Source organism: Schistocerca piceifrons, chromosome 1, assembly GCF_021461385.2.
Source record: "Schistocerca piceifrons isolate TAMUIC-IGC-003096 chromosome 1, iqSchPice1.1, whole genome shotgun sequence".
NCBI lineage: Eukaryota > Metazoa > Arthropoda > Insecta > Orthoptera > Acrididae > Schistocerca > Schistocerca piceifrons.
Window position 1 is genome coordinate 201,792,897 of NC_060138.1, and position 19,411 is coordinate 201,812,307.

At 46.0% G+C, this 19,411-nt stretch overlaps 1 protein-coding gene across 7 annotated transcripts in view; it reads left to right on the forward strand.

Annotated features, from left to right (window-relative positions):
• LOC124802487 (eukaryotic translation initiation factor 4 gamma-like) overlaps nt 1-19,411 on the forward strand; it is a 117,740-nt gene that overhangs the window by 37,813 nt on the left and 60,516 nt on the right. For 5 of the 7 annotated variants that reach the window (XM_047263301.1, XM_047263327.1, XM_047263318.1 and 2 more), the window contains exon 2: nt 12,067-12,102. The exons of the other annotated variants lie outside the window; for them this stretch is intronic. In XM_047263301.1, the coding sequence (XP_047119257.1) occupies nt 12,067-12,102 (36 nt within the window). The remainder of the gene's footprint in view (nt 1-12,066; nt 12,103-19,411) is intronic. 7 annotated transcript variants of the gene reach the window in all.

A 19,411-nucleotide genomic window follows, 5' to 3' on the forward strand; every position in this document is an offset into this window, starting at 1 on the left:
ATCAGCCACTTAAGTCTACTGATAATATTGTTGTTATCTTACTGGTTCCTTCACGTGGCGCGCCCGATGCATATGGATCTGAGATTAAATCACGCACGATTCGGATTAACTTTTGCATTCCACGAACCGTCGGCGTTATTATGCGACACGAATGCGTACACGTGTCTTCAGTAAGCGCTTTTTAACACAAAATTTAACACTTTTTGGCGTCACATTCCGCCCAATGTCTCCGATGAGCGATCCAGTCACCTGCACACTCTTACGCGCCAAATGTCACAGCTTGCGTGCCAAAATAAATGTAACGCTGATGGCGCTAAAGTGACTAGCGATAAGAAATGTAGTTATAAGGGGCTGGAAAACATCTTACATCATGTGACCATCACTCACAACTAAGCCAACACGTCCACCTCAGTTGCTCAATGACCATATTGGCAACGGATGACACGGCGGTCGGTCGGTTCCGGTGTGCCAATCAGGACCAAAGCGCGGTGCTTTGCTTTGTTGAAGCCAGAATTGTAGGCTCCGACTGCAACCCATTTAAAATTACAGGGTGGTCATAATTAAAGTTTCGCTACTTGAGCTAGCGCAGGAAAATGATTTACCGTGTGGGTACCCAACAATATTGCAACAACATTCAGACGGTGCGCTACAGGATTTGCGTTTTTAGTAGTGTTAGTTTCATGACTTGCCGTTAGGAATCCGTACTGGTAGACGACGTAGGGTTGAAACACAAGGATCAGTTTTCGTTGCAGTTGCAGACAGGCAGCATGGCGCTGGATGAGCTGAGCAGGTCTTTACTCGTAAAGCTGTTTTATCAAAACAACAGCAATAGTGCTGCTGCTCTTCGCGACTATCGGCGCATTAAAGGATTACGGAGAGGTCCTCTTTTCGTATCAGGGTTGAAGAACACAACTCGAAAATTCGAATTAAATGACGATTTGGGAATTGCTCCTGGGAGTGGTGGACGACCAAATACGCCACAAATTGTTGAAGAAGCTGAGAATGCTGGATGCAATATGCGATCATCCGCGGTCCACCACAGTTTCTGGCAGCAATAGAGCAGTCTATAGTGCAGCTCCATGTTATCGTGGATGCAGATGGTCGTCGCATTGAACAACTTTTGTAATATGGAACGTAAACGTGGTACGTAAGTAACAAACGATACCCTCTCATGCGGAAATTAAAATTGTATTTCTGTCAATGGTATGTTCGTTAGTTCTCTTACGCATGACCTTACGACTGTTTCGACGAAGTTTCACTGACTTACGATCACTAGTTTGTCATGGGGATCCTTTGAAGAAGTGAAAGTATAATTATGAAAAAAGCGCTGCATCATCTCCAATATGGACAAAGCCCTTTTCCGCGGGATACAGGAAACTGGCTTGAGCGGAGCGATCACGGTAGCAAAGCAGATGAGTCCTATCCCCTTCCACTCCCCCCTCACTTTCCCCCATCCACTCTGTCCTGTGGCTTACGAATGCGGAAACGTTGTCTCTGCGATATTGAACGTACACCCTAGTCACAGCTGACACCGAAACCGCTAGTTCTTGTACACCACTGGCCATTAAAATTGCTACACCAAGAAGAAATATAGGTGATATACGGGTATTCATTGGACAAATATATTATACTACAACTGACATGTGATTACATTTTCACGCAATTTGGGTGCATAGATCCTGGGAAATCAGTACCCAGAACAACCACATCTGGCCGTAATAACGGCCTTCATACGCCTGGGCATTGAGTCAAACAGAGCTTCGATGACGTGTACAGGTACAGCTGCCCATGCAGCTTCAACATGATACCACAGTTCATCAAGAGTAGTGACTGGCGTATTGTAACGAGCCAGTTGCTCGGCCACCATTGACCAGACGTTTTCAATTGGTGAGAGATCTGGAGAATGTTCTGGCCAGGGCAGCAGTCGAGCATTTTCTGTATCCAGAAAGACCCCTACAGGACCTGCAACATGCGGTCGTGCATTATCCTGCTGAAATGTAGGGTTTCGCAGAGATCGAATGAAGGGTAGAGCCACGGGTCGTAACATATCTGAAATGTAACGTCCACTGTTCAAAGTGCCGTCAATGCGAACAAGAGGTGACGGAGACGTGTAACCAATGGCACCCCATACCATCACACCGGGTGATACGCCAGTATGGCGATCACGAATATATGCTTCCAATGTGCGTTCATCGCGATGTCGCCAAACACGGATGCGACCATGATGATGCTGTAAACAGAACCTGGATTCATCCGAAAAAATGACGTTTTGTCATTCGTGCACCCAGGTTCGTCGTTGAGTACACCATCGCAGGCGCTCCTGTCTGTGATGCAGCGTTAAGGGTAACCGCAGCCATGGTCTCCGAGCTGATAGTCCACGCTGCAGCAGACGTCGAAGTGTTCGTGCAGATGGTTGTTGTCTTGCAAACGTCCCCACCTGTTGACTCAGGGATCGAGACGTGGCTACACGATCCGTTACAGCCATGCGGATAAGATGCCTGTCATCTCGACTGCTAATGATATGAGGCCGTTGGGATCCAGGACGGCGTTCGATATTACCCACCGATTCCATATTCTGCTAACAGTCATTGGATCTCGACCAACGCGAGCAGCAATGTCGCGATACGATAAACCACAATTGCGATAGGCTACAATCCGACCTTTATCAAAGTCGGAAACGTGATGGTACGCATTTCTCCTCCTTACTCGAGGCATCACAACAACGTTTCACCAGGCAACGCCGGTCAACTGCTGTTTGTGTATGGGAAATCGGTTGGAAACTTTCCTCATGTCAGCACGTTGTAGGTGTCGCCACCGGCGCCAACCTTGTGTGAATGCTCTGAAAAGCTAATCATTTGCATATCACAGCATCTTCTTCCTGTCTGTTAAATTTCGCGTCTGTAGCACGACATCTTCGTGGTGTAGCAGTTTTAATGGCCAGTATATAATCTCCGACGTGCTATGGCGCATGAGCCTTATATTATCATCTCACCACGTTCAACGTCGTTTAACTCACGATTGCGACCATGTTTAGTACGGACCTGTCTGCAACATGCTGCTCCGACATGTCCATATTCGCGCCACACGCCGCGTCTAGACACAACATTTGGACGTCAAAGGCAAAAATTTTGTGCTAAGTTCCTATGGGACCAAACTGCTGAGGTCATCGTTCCCTAGGCTTATACACTAAACTAACGTATGCTAAGGACAACACATACACCCATTCCCGAGGGAGGACTCGAGCCTCCGACGGGGGGATCTGCGCGAACCGTGGCAAGGTGCTCAAGACCACGCGGCTACCCCGCGCGGCTCGTCATAGGCGGCACATTTTCAAATCGGATAACATTCACGTGACTTTTGACATCTCTGTTAGGCTTATTACTGTTCAGAGGGAATGCCGTAATTGGAAACTTTTGGCTACGTGGTGTAGCTTTCTAGTGCAACAATTTGATGTGACGTGTTGAGGGACAAATATTTTACAGGAAGTGTGCATGTACGAAATGTGTGTAAAAGCCCGATCTGCTGGTGTGATTGTGTTTACGTGTTGTTTCGCAGAGACGGCGCATCGACTGGAGCAAGCACCCCACTGTGCCGCGACCCAGCCTCATCCCAGAGCCGGTGACGGCTTTCGCGGCACGCCGACCGGCACCCCACACCCCGTCCGTCAGTTCAGCAGCAACCGTGGTGCGGGTACCTCTGCCCGTGCCCGTGCACCGCAGGGTGAACTTCCAGGGGCTGCCCGGCACCTCCATCATCCGCCGATACTGAACTCCAGCACCCGCCGATACTCAAAATCTCCACCTCCTAATCTCTACTCTGCTCTTAATTTTTCTGTATCCCTCTTAACTGTATGGACAATCAACACAACATGTCTTACCTGAATTTGTCTCTTCTAAATATAAACAACCATGCTCTGCTCTGTGTTAAAGTGTTTCTATGAAAAGTAAATCCTTATAAACTCACATGGAATGGTGCAAAGTAGCTAACGCTAGGAGAAGCTCCGTGCAGTACTGAAATATCACTGTGCTACGTCAAACTGAAAATCAGACAACCACACCATACAGCCAAAGAACGAACTTTCCTTTGTTCCTCAACATGATAAACACTTTGCCACTGTTAATGTTTTTTTTAGGAAAACGGCTTCCCGATATACTGTCATATAATGTACTACCATTTATTACTTAATATCGTGAAGCCTTCTGGCATCGTACATATTTTTCATGTTTTAATAAACGCTTCCTCCGATTTCTTACATTTTTCCACCATAAGAACAACATACACCACGGAAAAAAATATCTCAGGGTATTGCATTGTTTTTTAACTGCCTGCGTAGTTCTTGCAACATTGCACTCCAATTTTTAATCCGTTAACTTCGTTCGCTAGTATGTCTAGTAATCACAAATGTATAAAATTGTTATCGACATAAACTCGCATTTAATTCCCAGTAATTACAGGCCAACAAACTTAACTGACAGGTATTTAGACTATAAGGAAACCATGATTTTGTACATCCGTAACTAAACTAATCCGTTTCTGTCTCATTATGCTGTTGCACAATGCTTAGTTATGCAGTGTTTCTAACGTACGATTTCTTGTTCGACTTCGTTTGTAATAGTCCAGTGTAAAGGACAAAATAAATGAGTTAATGAACCGAATACTTGTGTCTGATTCATTTTATCACTGACAATACGTCCTTACCTTAAATCCTGCATAGCATTATTTCCTTTTGAATTTCATAAATGGTAGAAGTTAGTTTTCTAGAATAAGATGGTGCACACGACAGTAAATATTTGTATAACACGATAAAAAAACATTTTACAACCAAGATCGCGTAAATATTTATTATCGACAATCGGTTTCGACAGGCTTTGCTAAAATTTTTCCTAGAATACGCGTTCATTGTGTGTTGGAACCTCATGTCAATTAGTCATATTAGTGGATAAAATGCACCCCATTATGTAAAGGTTTACCAGAAATAAAAAGTTTACGATCAAAAAGCATCTTGTGCCCATGGCCATGTCCGTACATGTAGCGCTGACAGATGATTGTTAAGCTTTAAAAAACATATTATAGAGTAAAATGTGCAATAGCACCTAAGATGGCGTCTATGTCGCAACTTATACGCCGTCAAAGGTGGTTGATCAATAAATGGAGCATGTCAAGCTAACGTAAACAGATGTGCTATTGTACTGTATATTCTGTTTTTTTAAAGACCTAACATTAAGTAGTGTGTAAGCTTAGGGACTGGTGACCGTAGCAGTTAAGTTCCATAAGATTTCACACACATTTTGAAGAAAGACCTAACAATAATTTGTGAGAGCTACATACATCAATATGGCCATGTGCACGAAGTGCTTTTTGACCGTAAACGTTTTATTTCTGACAAACCTTTGCATAATGTGCTACATTTTCTCCTTTAATATGATAACTTGACACAATGAAAAAGCCTGTCGAAACTGGTTATCGAAAATGAACAAGTATTTATGCCGTCTTGGCTATAAAAAGTTCGTTACAAAGTGAAAGAGATCCTTCTCCTCGTTTCTCAGTATGAGAAATTTCGAGCAGTTTGTATAGCAGAGTGAGGAAAATCACTAGGAATCAAGCAAGCAAGCAACACTTTGTGATCGACATCACTTCTGATTCGAAATTCAAACTTGTCGACGTAGAGATTGTTCCACAAAATTTCGGGAGAACTGTTGGGTGTTGGGAATTTGGTGCCACATTTTTTCGGTGCATAGTCTTCTGGCCATTTTTAGCCAATATACACCTAAAGATAGCCAGAAGACTTTTCTGTGACCGACCGTCAGCAATGATCGGTGAGTCTTTGACAATGCTAGCAAGTCGTTCTGGAGAAAACCACAAAATGAGCTTCGCCCCTAGATCGCGAGACGAGCGCCAATAGGACATACGTCAAAAACTGGCCGCTAAAGTCTCAACAGTTTTATAGTTCTCCCAAAATTTCATGGAATTCTAGCCGTAAGTTGAGAGACTGGATTTTTTTTTTGTTTTTTTTTTTTCTTTTTTGCGGCTTTCAAGCAGGAAGGTGAACGGCGCATCCAGAGCGCGTCATGACATCTTGGCAAGCTGCCAGGAAAGCCAGCTTGCAACGCGTGGCTGCACTGCGCCTCGGTTGTTCGCAACACACAGTAGTGCCTAAAGCGAAATGTGGTTCGCTGCCGCAGTACTGTCCAGTGCTATGCCTCTCTCAGACCTCTGTGGAGTTGTTGCAGTGGGAGGTGACGGCTCAACGCAACAGCGGCGCCACAGACGGCGTAGCAGCTTGGCGCGCATCTTCACCCGGGGCAGACCCCCTCTACAACACCTCAACAATCCCTCCAGCTTTGCTTATTCCCTTTCCGTTTATTCTAATCGGCTGACGACCCTATGCTCGTTTTATTGCAACGCATCTAAGCTAGCGCTCACAGTTCACATCATTCACCAGAGCATATTTGTACGAGTTGGAGCCTGCCTAAGCGATCACTTAACGTACTAAATCAGGTATACTAATGAAACAACTATTTATAGCCCCAATTGTACAAATTCAAGAAGATATGGGGGATATCTGAAACACCGTTTAGGAAAATATCGACATAGAAGGGTATAGAGAACAACAGGTCAATACAACACAAGCCGGCCGCAGTGGCCGAGAGGTTCTAGGCGCTTCAGTCTGGAACCGCGTGACCGCTACGGTCGCAGGTTCGAATCCTGCCTCGGGCATGGATGTGTGTGGTGTTCTTATGTTAGTTAGGTTAAAGTAGTTCTAAGTTCTAGGGGACTGATGACCTCAGCTGTTAAGTCCCATAGTGCTCAGAGCCATTTGAACCATTTTTGAACACGACACAACCATCTCAAAAAGAACGACAAGTAATTCAAATGGCTCTGAGCACTATGGGACAACATGTGAGGTCATCAGTTCCCTAGAATTAGAATTAGTAAAGCCTAACTAACCCAAGGACATCACACACATCCCTGCCCGAGGCAGGATTCGAACTTGCGACCGTAGCAGCAGCGCGATTCCGGACTGAAGCGCCTAGAACCGCTCGCCCACAACGGCTGGCACGACAAGTAAGTCAAAAAATATCTACAGATCTTTCTACTCTTCTAAAGCTAGTTGTACTCAAAAGTAAGCAACATGTGTTTTAATTTGTTTATAGAAACATTAGCTCAATCTATTTCCAGTCATGTCATCTACTAAGTAGATCGCCGGGGCCGAAAAGGAAGCGTTCGAAGGAGCTGTAGATAAAAGAGCAGAACAGACGCACTTGTTCTTAACACAAATAATCACATTCCATAAGGTTATCTTCGGATATAAGTTTAATTACACTGTCCAGTCACATTAATGTGGCCACCTGCCGAAAGCATGAATAACCACATTTAGCAGAGCGGACGGCTGTGAGACGAAGAGGAAGAGAGTCAATGAGGTTCTGGAAGGACCGACAGGGATGTGGGGCCACGCCGAGTCCAGTGTTGTGGTGTCTCGGTTGAGGCTCCATGTGGCGAAGAGTCCGATCGAGGTGGTCCCGAGTATTCTCAATTGGGTATAAATCCGGGGCGCTTGATGGCCAGGGAAGTACGACAAGCTCATCCTTATGCTCTTCAAAACACGCAAGTACACTGCGAGCTGTGCAACACGTTGCATTGTCCTGCTGGTAGATCCCATCATGCCGAGGAAAAACAAACTGTATGTAGGAGTGGACATGGTCCCCAAGGATAGATGCATACTTGGGTTGATCGACTGTGCCTTCCAGAATGACGAGGTCACCGAGGGAATGCCACGAGAACGTTCCCCAGATCATAATACTCCTTCCTCTAGGCTGGATCCTTCCGATGATTGTTCCAGGGTCGTAATGCCAAAGGCCAGCTGTCCTGTAGAGCATAAAACGCGATTCACCTGAAACGGTCACCTGTCTCCACTAAGCAGCTGTCCAATTGCAGTACTGTAGTGCAAATTCCAGACTTCGTTGCCAATGAACAACTGTCAGCACAAGTGCATGAACCAGGCGCCTCCTACGGAGACACATATACAGCAACGTTCGATGAACTGTCGCTGAGGTGACACTGTTGGCATCTTCTTGGTTCATCTGGGTGGTCAGTTGCTCAATATTCGCGCGTCTATTCACCCGTACACATCTCTACAGCGGTCATTCACCCCTGTCATTTATGGCCTGTGGTGCACGATTCTCCGCGGCAGCTTTGATTAGCGCCATTTTGCCATGCCCAGTAAACTTTAACCATGTTGGTATACTAACAGATTACAAATTCAGCCGTTTCGGAAAAGTTTGCACCCTTGGACCGAAAGCCAATGATGACAAACTTTTGGACGTTAGATAATCTGCTCCCTTTCGCATTATGACAAGACTACATTGTTTTACGGGTCTCTCCGACATGGTTTATACAGCCTCCACCTGCGCCCTGTGGGTGGTTATTGCACACTGACGTCAAACATAGGGGGTGGTGATATTAATGTGAGTGGACTGTATAGGGAGAATGGCCCCAAGGAGGTTAACCCATCAGGTTTATGCAGCCTTGAAAAAGAAGATTACTAGGCGAACTGGTTTTCAAAAAGTCTTAAGTAATTATTATCATCAAACTTACAGGGCCTCGAAGCAGTCAGGAAAGTCACACGAAGAAGGGGTTCAAGGAAGAAGACAGAATGACCAAACAACAGACATGCATGACACAATGAAAACACAAGGTGGGGGAGTTTTCTACTTGGGTCGTCATACCACCAAGTCTTCCTTTCCAACATTTCCACATTCCCTTCTCCTGAAATGGCCTGACCAACCAAAGTGAGTGCTTGGGATGACAATGGAGCATTTTGTAACTGACACCAGCGCTTCAGTCAATTCTGTACATCATCCGCCAATACTGGACATCTTCAGCACACTTCTCAACTCTCTTCATCAGTCTCCAATATTGAACCTCTACAGCACACTCCTCAACTCTCAAAATCAGTTGCCGACACTGAAATTCATCAGTGCACTTCTTAGCCCCTCGCGCCATTTGCCATTTTTGTCAACACTCTACACCATTTGCCATCACTGAATCTCTTCAGCACACCTCTCATATCCCTATTCATTTGCCAGTACTGAATCTCTCAAGTTTCCTTCTCGACTCTGCATCATATTGAACCTCTTCAGCACACTTCTCATCTCTGTACACCATTTGCCAATATAGAACCTGTTTAGCACACTTCTCAACTCCTTATTCATCCTCCAATACTGAACCTCTCCAGTACACTTCTTAACTCTCTGCTTCATACTGAACCTCTTCAGAACACTTTTCAACTCTCTACACTATCTACCAAACTGAACCTCTTCAGCACACTTCTTAACTCCCTACTCATCCAAAAATACTGAACCTCTTCAGTACACTTCTCAACCCTCTACATCAGCTACTGATACTGAATGTCTTCAGCACAGTTCTCATCTCTGTACACTATTTGCCAATACTGAACCTCTTTAGCACACTTCTCAACTCCTTACTCATCCTCCAATACTGAACCTCTTCAGTACACTTCTTAACTCTCTGCTTCATACTGAACCATTTTGAGAACACTTTTCAACTCTACACTATCTGCCAATACTGAACCTCTTCAGCACACTTCTGAACGCTCTATACCAACTGCCAATACTGAACCTCGTCACCACACTTGTCAACCACCAACGTCATCCGCCAATACTGAAACTCAACAGTACACTTCTGAACACTCTATACCAACTGCCAATACTGAACCTCTTCCCCACACTTGTGAACCACCTACGTCATCCGCCAATACTGAACCTCAACAGTACATTTCTTAACACTCTAGAGCGTTCGATGATTCTGAACCTCTTGAGCACACTTTTCTTTACACCATTCGCCAATACTGAATCTCTTCAGCACATTTTTCAACTCTCTAAACCATCCACCGAAACTAAATGTCTCCACTACATCTCTGCATCATCTCCCGATACTGAGCAAACGTGCACTTTGCTCAAGGTGTCTCTGTTCCACATTGCACGGTAGTCCGCAGCTCGTGGTCTTGCGGTAGCGTTCTCGATTCCCGCGCACGGGGTCCCGGATTCGATTCCCGGCGGTGTCAGGAATTTTCTCTGCCTCGAGATGACTGGGTGTTGTGTGTCTTTCATCATCATTGACTCGCAAGTCGCCGAAGTGGCGTCAGCTAAAAAGGACTTGCAATTTCGGCGGCCTAACACCCTGCATGGGGTCTCCCGGCCAACGATGCCATACGATCATTTCATTTCATTGCACGGTACTTTTCCTGCGAAGAGGAGAGTGACAGAGGCGCATAAGTTGGTGTTTGTTGTATTTTTTAATTACTCTGCAAGCACGGGTATCGCCCAGCACAAGCTTGAGTTGGTCGCGCTCCGGCTGCCCGCACGGCCCCCCGCTCTCGAGGCCCGACGCGCTTGCGCGGCTGCGGCGGCGCGCTGCCAGCGAGGTGACGGCGAGCGAGCGTGATGTGTTGCTGTTGTCGGTGCGGCAGACGCCCACGTACACGTCGACGGTGCCGCGCCATTACGTGGTGCTGGACGCCCCCGACCGGCCGCGGCGAGCCGAGGAGCAGTACTCGTACTCGTACACGCAGACGAGCGAGCAGCGCCGCCTCGACGACGACGGCCGGCCCAAGCGCTCGTACAGCTCGGCCGTGGAGCGCGTGGAGCGCTCGACCGGCTCGGGCCCCGGCTCCTACAGCTACAGCACCGAGAGGTCGTCGCGCAGCAGCGACTACCCGGGCTCCTACCACTCCTCCTACTCCTCCTCCACCTCGGGCCGGCTGCCCGGCGGCACCACCTACCGCCACTTCTCCTACCGCGTCTAGGCTCCAGGTCGCCACGCCGACGACCGGCGCCTCACATCCACACCCCTGTCCCCACACCTGTCCTCTTCGTTACGTCTTGCAAGCCCCCCCCCCCCAAATGCATACCTCCTACCCAGTTAACTAAAAAGTCACCTTTGTCCAGCCTCGCCTTGTGCTACATCATAACCTCATAATCTCCGAGCTACGAGAATCGCATAATTGTGCAACTAACACCTTGGCATCTTCTGGAGATTTTAGCCAGTCCCCTATCGAATTGGGTTTGCCATAACATCGAAACGCTTATATAGTACCTGCAAAAGGAGACTAGTCAAACCTACATAATGACAGCCTTACAAAAAATCACCCTACAGGGTTAAAACTTGATCTTTTGAAACACTCTACCCCTTTCCTGATTTTTCGCATTTTCCATATAATGTCCGCCGCATGGGTGAACGCGTCACGGTGTAAAATGTTCCAACGTTTCGGCCACTATTGCAGGTGGTCACCATCAGGGTGTAAAATGTTCCAACGTTTCGGCCATGCTGCGCCCGGTCATCATCAGGAGGGTAAAATTTTCCAACGTTTCAGCCCCGCCGGCAGGTGGCCGAAACGTTGGAACATTTTACATCCTGATGATGGCCATCGGCGATAGTGGCCGAAACGCTGGAACATTTTACACCAAGGCGCGCTTGCACAATCGGAAGACTTTCACTGAAACTTGCACCACTGCAGATGTGTATAATACTGTTAGCAATCGGCGAGACAGAAGCAACTCGGTGCTTTGTAAGAAAAACACCTTTCCCCCTCTCCTCGCTTGCGCCTATCGACGTGTCCAGACTGCCTTTGCCTCTCTCTCCCGCTTCTTTTACCCTATTCCCTCCAGTGACGCGCCGGTCATCGCGATTTACGAACGAATGGCACAAACCTCTAGATTCGTACCTTTTTTTTATTACTCCGCGAGATTGCAAATTAACCGTTCTAATACAGCAGTTGTGCCAAAGAGATTAGTTACTAGCAGTGTTTAGACTGATTAACGTTTTGTACTCCCTCTAACCCGCGTGACTAAGTTAGGAGAGAAGTAGAGAAGTGTTGAGCGGCGAGAAGAGGAGGCTAGATGGAGCTGCGGCCGGTCGGGCGCTCGTCGTCACCCGCTGCAGCGCGAGCCTGCTGCCGCCCCCGCCTGTGTGTGTGCTGTGTCTTTCTCCTCTATTCTCGCTCACCTCTGTTTTATCCTTGCCCGGCCCGGGACCTGCGCCCTGCAGTACGAACCTGCCCATCTGTATCCGGGATACGGAAAGGTGAGTGCCGGCGCGCGCCTCTTGCTGCTGCAGCTATGGAAGGCGGATCTGCTGTGAGGAAGTCACGACATTCTACACTGACGTCACCATACGCTACACTTCCGCCTGGATCTCACAAGGTCTTGGGGTCTTACAAGAGGTAATGCCCAAAAGGCTTCTGGACCTATATTATTGACGTCGGTTTGCAGTAGGGTTTTGGAGCATATACTGTATTCAAACATTATGAATCACCTCGAAGGGAACGATCTATTGATACGTAATCAGCATGCAAACAGAACACAGCATGTTGTTATCAATGGAGAGACGTCTACAGACGTTAAAGTAACCTCTGGCGTGCCACAGGGGAGTGTTATGGGACCATTGCTTTTCACAATATATATAAATGACCTAGTAGATAGTGTCGGAAGTTCCATGCGGCTTTTCGCGGATGATGCTGTAGTATACAGAGAAGTTGCAGCATTAGAAAATTGTAGCGAAATACAGAAAGATCTGCAGCGGATAGGCACTTGGTGCAGGGAGTGGCAACTGACCCTTAGCATAGACAAATGTAATGTATTGCGAATACATAGAAAGAAGGATCCTTTATTGTATGATTATATGACAGCGGAACAAACACTGGTAGCAGCTACTTCTGTAAAATATCTGGGAATATGCGTGCGGAACGATTTGAAGTGGAATGATCATATAAAATTAATTGTTAGTAAGGCGGATACCAGGTTGAGATTCATTGGGAGAGTCCTTAGAAAATGTAGCCCATCAACAAAGGAGGTGGCTTACAAAACACTCGTTCGACCTATACTTGAGTATTGCTCATCAGTGTGGGATCCGTACCAGATCGGGTTAACGGAGGAGATAGAGAAGATCCAAAGAAGAGCAGCGCGTTTCGTCACAGGGTTATTTGGTAACGTTACAGAGATGCTTAGCAAACTCAAGTGGCAGACTCTGCAAGAGAGGCGCTCTGCATCGCGGTGTAGCTTGCTGTCCAGGTTTCGAGAGGGTGCGTTTCTGGATGAGGTATCGAATATATTGCTTCCCCCTACCTATACCTCCCGAGCAGATCACGAATGTAAAATCAGAGAGATTCGAGCGCGCACGGAGGCTTTCAGACAGTCGTTCTTCCCGCGAACCATACGCGACTGGAACAGGAAAGGGAGGTAACGACAGTGGCACGTAAAGTGCCCTCCGTCACACACCGTTGGGTGGCTTGCGGAGTATAAATGTAGATGTAGATGTATGATGTTTCAGAAAACATCGTTCTTGTGCAACGCAGCTAGCTCTTTATCCGCACGACGTAATGGCCGCTATCGACAGGGGATCTCAAGTTGATTCCGTATTTCTAGATTTCCGGAAAGCTTTTGACACCGTGCCTCACAAGCGACTTCTAATCAAGCTGCGGGCCTATGGGGTAACGTCTCAGTTGTGCGACTGGATTCGTGATTTCCTGTCAGGAAGGTCGCAGTTCGTAGTAATAGACGGCAAACCGTCGAGTAAAACTTAAGTGATATCCGGTGTTCCCCAGGGAAGCGTCCTGGGACCTCTGCTGTTCCTGATCTATATAAATGAACTGGGTGACAATCTGAGCAGTTCTCTTAGGTTTTTCGCGGATGATGCTGTAATTTATAGTCTAGTCCGAAGACCAGTATCAGTTGCAAAGCGATTTAGAAAATATTGCTGTATGGTATGGCAGGTGGCGGTTGACGCTAAATAACGAAAAGTGTGAGGTGATCCACACGAGTTCCAAAAGAAATCCGTTGGAATTCGATTACTCGATAGTACAATTCTCAAGGCTGTCAATTCAGCTAAGTACCTGGGTGTTAAAATTACGAACAACTTCAGTTGGAAAGACCACCTAGATAATATTGTGGGGAAGGCGAGCCAAATGTTGCGTTTCATTGGCAGGACACTTAGAAGATGCAACAAGTCCACTAAAGAGACAGCTTACACTACACTCGTTCGTCCTCTGTTAGAATATTGCTGCGCGGTGTGGGATCCTTACCAGGTGGGATTGACGGAGGACATCGAAAGGGTGCAAAAAAGGGCAGCTCGTTTTGTATTATCACGTAATAGGGGAGAGAGTGTGGCAGATATGATACGCGAGTTGAGATGGAAGTCATTAAAGCAAAGACGTTTTTCGTCGCGGCGAGATCTATTTACGAAATTTCAGTCACCAACTTTCTCTTCCGAATGCGAAAATATTTTGTTGAGCCCGACCTACATAGGTAGGAACGATCATCAAAATAAAATAAGAGAAATCAGAGCTCGAACAGAAATGTTTAGGTGTTCGTTTTTCCCGCGCGCTGTTCGGGAGTGGAATGGTAGAGAGATAGCATGATTGTGGTTCGATGAACCCTCTGCCAAGCACTTAAATGTGAATTGCAGAGTAATCATGTAGATGTAGATGTAGACTGAAATAAGTGACTCTCCCATAAAATTCTACTCTCCTCTCCTTCACCAGCTGCTTTTCACGTGGCTGGGACAGAAGTTCCACACTCGACTTTGTGTGGACGAGTACTAGCCGAGCGTGGCCCGACAAGCAAGTCGACCTCCCATCCAGCTATGGAAACCTACAGGGAGTGGACAAAAATGTGGAAACACCAGAAACAGAACACAATGCCATGCCTGATACGGTGTAGGAGATCAGTTGGCATTCGAAACACATTCCAGTCTCCACGTGGATAAATACAGGTCCTGTATGGTTTTCAAGGGAACCTTACACCGCTCTTCCTGCAAAATAGTGGCAAGTTTAGGTAACGACGATGGAGGTGGATAGCGATGACGCACCCTCCTCTCCAAAGTATACCACATCTGGTGACTGTGGTGACCAGGGAGAATGGACAATTCATCCTCGAGCTCTCAAAAGCAGTGTTGGGTGATGTGAGCTGTGAAAACGGCGACCCTGTTATCTTGGGACATAGCATCACCATTGGGCAACAAACACTGTACCATGGGATGGACTTAACTGCTAAGGTCATCAGTCCCTAAGCGTACACAGTACTTAAGCTAAATTATCCTAGAGACAAACACACACACCCATTCCCGAGGGAGAACTCGAACCTCCGCCGGGATCAGCCGCATAGTCCATGACTGCAGCGCATGAGACCGCTCGGCTAATCCCGCGCGGCCGATATAATGCACTGAAAACTACACAGAACTTTGTTACGATGACGACTGACACTTACAACGTATTGGAGACATTGCAGAGGTGCCGTTCGTGGTCAAATACAACAGCGCAACCAGAGGGCTCGGCTAGCTTCTGGATTTATGTTCAAGCACGCATTTGTCGCGGCGTTCCCATATTTTTGTTCACCCTCTGTACGTCACAATGCAGTGTGAAATATAGTAGTTAGTAAAGAAAGTTCATCGCGCCTGTATACAATGCAACTTCACAAACTTTGCACATCTGAGTGAATGCTGCCTAGCCGTTCACACTGAGTACAAGCACACGGCAGTATCATAAGGCGAGGTGGTATCACTCATCTTCGGCAAATTCCGCCAAGCTAAACGAAGTTTAGTCACCTTCCCTCTCGCACATCGCAGACCACATAGATTGGCCACGTAGCTGAAGTTCTCTATTCCATACTTCGCCCAATTCCAATATAGTAGGGAGACATGGTGGTCGGTTAGCATCACGTGGCCTTCAGGATCTGTTAGCATAGTTTCAGTTCCGTTTCGTTACACGTTACACACTGTTTTCTGACAAACGCAAAGCCGCAAGCAAAGCTCCTGTTTCTGTCCCCCATGGGACAATCGGGCCGACCGACCGCCATGTCATCCTCTGCCAATGGCGTCACGGGATGCGGTGGGAGTGGCATGGGGTCAGTACACGGCTCTCCCGGCCGTTGTCGGTTGTTTTTACCTTGGAGCCGCTATTTGGCTGTGTGCACTCCTGTCAGACAGACGGGGACATGTAATGCTACGAAGTAAGCAGTGATCGGATTCCTCATGGAAAATTAAAAAGGGAAATATATAGTGTGTTTCTTTATAATACAGTAAATGTCCATAAGCAGGTTCCTTCGGACCAATAAATTAAGAAATATACCGGGCGTACAGGATGTGTCTCTCCTAAGAGCCGTCAGGAGCATTTTCTGTGGTGTTTCGGCAGATATTTGTAATTTCGTTTTTGCACTGTGTAGTCAGCTCTACATCTACATCTACATCTACATTGATTCTCCGCAAGCCACCCAACGGTGTGTGGCGGAGGGCACTTTACGTGCCACTGTCATTACCTCCCTTTCCTGTTCCAGTCGCGTATGGTTCGCGGGAAGAACGACTGTCTGAAAGCCTCCGTGCGCGCTCTAATCTCTCTAATTTTACATTCGTGATCTCCTCGGGAAGTATAAGTAGGGGGAAGCAATATATTCGATACCTCATCCAGAAACGCACCCTCTCGAAACCTGGCGAGCAAGCTACACCGCGATGCAGAGCGCCTCTCTTGCAGAGTCTGCCACTTGAGTTTGCTAAACATCTCTGTAACGTTACCAAATAACCCTGTGACGAAACGCGCCGCTCTTCTTTGGATCTTCTCTATCTCCTCCGTCAACCCGACCTGGTACGGATCCCACACTGATGAGCAATACTCAAGTATAGGTCGAACGAGTGTTTTGTAAGCCACCTCCTTTGTTGATGGACTACATTTTCTAAGCACTCTCCCTATGAATCTCAACCTGGTACCCGCCTTACCAACAATTAGTTTTATATGATCATTCCACTTCAAATCGTTCCGTACGCATACTCCCAGATATTTTACAGAAGTAACTGCTACCAGTGTTTGTTCCGCTATCATATAATCATACAATAAAGGATCCTTCTTTCTATGTATTCGCAATACATTACATTTGTCTATGTTAAGGGTCAGTTGCCACTCCCTGCACCAAGTGCCTATCCGCTGCAGATCTTCCTGTACTTCGCTACAATTTTCTAATGCAGCAACTTCTCTGTATACTACAGCATCATCCGCGAAAAGCCGCATGGAACTTCCGACACTATCTACTAAGTCATTTATATATATTGTGAAAAGCAATGGTCCCGTTATTAATGGTGGTCACGTGCTTTAGATGATGCCCAGTGTCTACATAAAGCATCGGTTTGTTTCGCATTACAAACAAAATTATTTTAAAGCTGAATTTTACGTCCCCATCCAACAGAATGCTCGCAGTTTTGTCTACTGCGATATTTGTTTTATCGATATATATTAACAGATACAGCAAAACAAGAAGAATAAACAGCAATCCAGCAACGACTCAGTAGCGCTGCATGCTTGGCGATAGCAGTTAGGGCGGACCACAGCAGTGTTATAGCTGCTAGAGTCCTGGTTATTGTTCGATTTTACTGTCCCTGTTAACACATGTCGACAAAACGAACATCGCACTAATCTGGGCCGCTCTATCGAATGGGGATGTAAACTTCCACTTTAAAAATCATTTTGTTTGTAATGGGAAACGAACCGACACTTTCCGTCGACTCTGGTATCGCATGAAAGACGTGATGTGCGCTATTTGTTTGGGCTGACTGCAGCTACATAATACAAAAACGAAGCCGCAAATATCTGCTGAAACACCAGAGGAAATTTGCCCGACGGTCTTGGGGGAGACACCCTTTATGTGAGTGCCACATTGTCTCAGATTTGAGAAAAATCCCCTCAGCCCTCTAAGGCTACCAACAAAGGGAACTATCCCAGATTCCTTGCAGTTCCGAGAGTTTGCCTAAAGTCTCAGCCAATGCTTGCCTTCGTCTTAATGGCGACGGCAGTCTCTAGCTTTGCACTTAAAATCTAAGTAAAGTCTGTGGCGCTGGCGCATATTACAACCCATACCCACACGTTACATGACAATCGTGTGGTTGTCTTCGTTCATGATGGCGCCCCTTAACATTGGTAATGCACATTTTGCTAGTCAGTGTACAGGAGAAGGCGGTCAATTGTTTGACATCAAGCCTCAGTTTATTCAAAACCATGAACGTCTTTCTGTGGCATTGTCTTAAGTCGATGGCTTACATAACACCTGTCAGTAATGGAGCATCCGTTTCCTGACTTATGGCACCCTGTGAAACAATATGCATATTAAATAGTTCCTTCAATTTGTACTATGCATACACTCTCAAACTTGGAATCTATGAACAACGATGACACGAGTTTTTCTCTTATTTTTATATGAAGAATCCAATACCGAAGTATCGCCCACTGTTACCGATGCACACACGTAAAACAGACACCATTAATATTACGTATTTAATCCAGAATTTCGGAACAGTGTTCACGACCTATGATGGTACGTTAGAGAGATATTATTTTCCACTACAGACGCCGCTCATAACATTTTCCGTCTAAGATTGTAAAAGTGAAACTATGTTATTCTTGGGTCATAAGAATATGATGTTGCTGAAGTTTGCAGTGGAACGTTTTCATAAAAAGGGCGAAATATGATTAATTTAAAGCCAAAGACGACATTGTGAATTTTCCACCCTTTTGTCCTATGTTTACGCGGTAAAGTAGGTGAAACTACTAGGTGTCCAGCAGCTCTTAAAATGATATTCAATTCCTATCCTGACTCTTTTGACAAATGTTTCATTGCACACATTAACATGTGGTATATCACTAGACACCGCTTATCTAGGAGTCTCGAATATTGCCGGAGAAAGTACTTGACCCGCTTAGGAAAGCCATGCTTGCTTCAGCATTTCTTAATACATAAAGGTTACGAGCATTGGCTACATAATACAAATACTGACGTCTCTGTGTACCATTAGTAAAAGATTGTTTCGATTTACTGACCGACTGGTAGGACAAATTAGGGATGCCCATTCACTCGTACATAGGGCCCAATGCAAATTTAACAGTCTTCAGGCAGATTTATTTATAGAAAAGCCGTACTGAAAGTTTATAAAGTAATGGCGTTATCAGATTCACTGTATGAGAGTGAAAACTGAATTTTAAGGATAAAAAAGACGACAAAGGAATAATAACTAGTGACATGAAATCGAGATAAGTAACTGTCTGAGGTTTAATGGATACCAAAGGAAACGAATATTTCAAACGGAATTAAAATTTCAGAGTATTTCTGAAATAATACATAAAACAATATACAAACAACATATAGATCGAATAGCAAATATGAGTATAACGAACTTCATAAACAAAAGAAAATGGCTGGAAGAATGGCAAACATATCATCCAGATGAAGCGCAGCATCAGTGACAATGAAATCTTTTCTGCAGTGTGACGCATTTCTGTAATAAAGTATTAGGTAGTTCCACCTTTTCTGCCTCCTAATAATATAGCGGAAACTCGTCTGCGTCCTTCCACCATGACCTT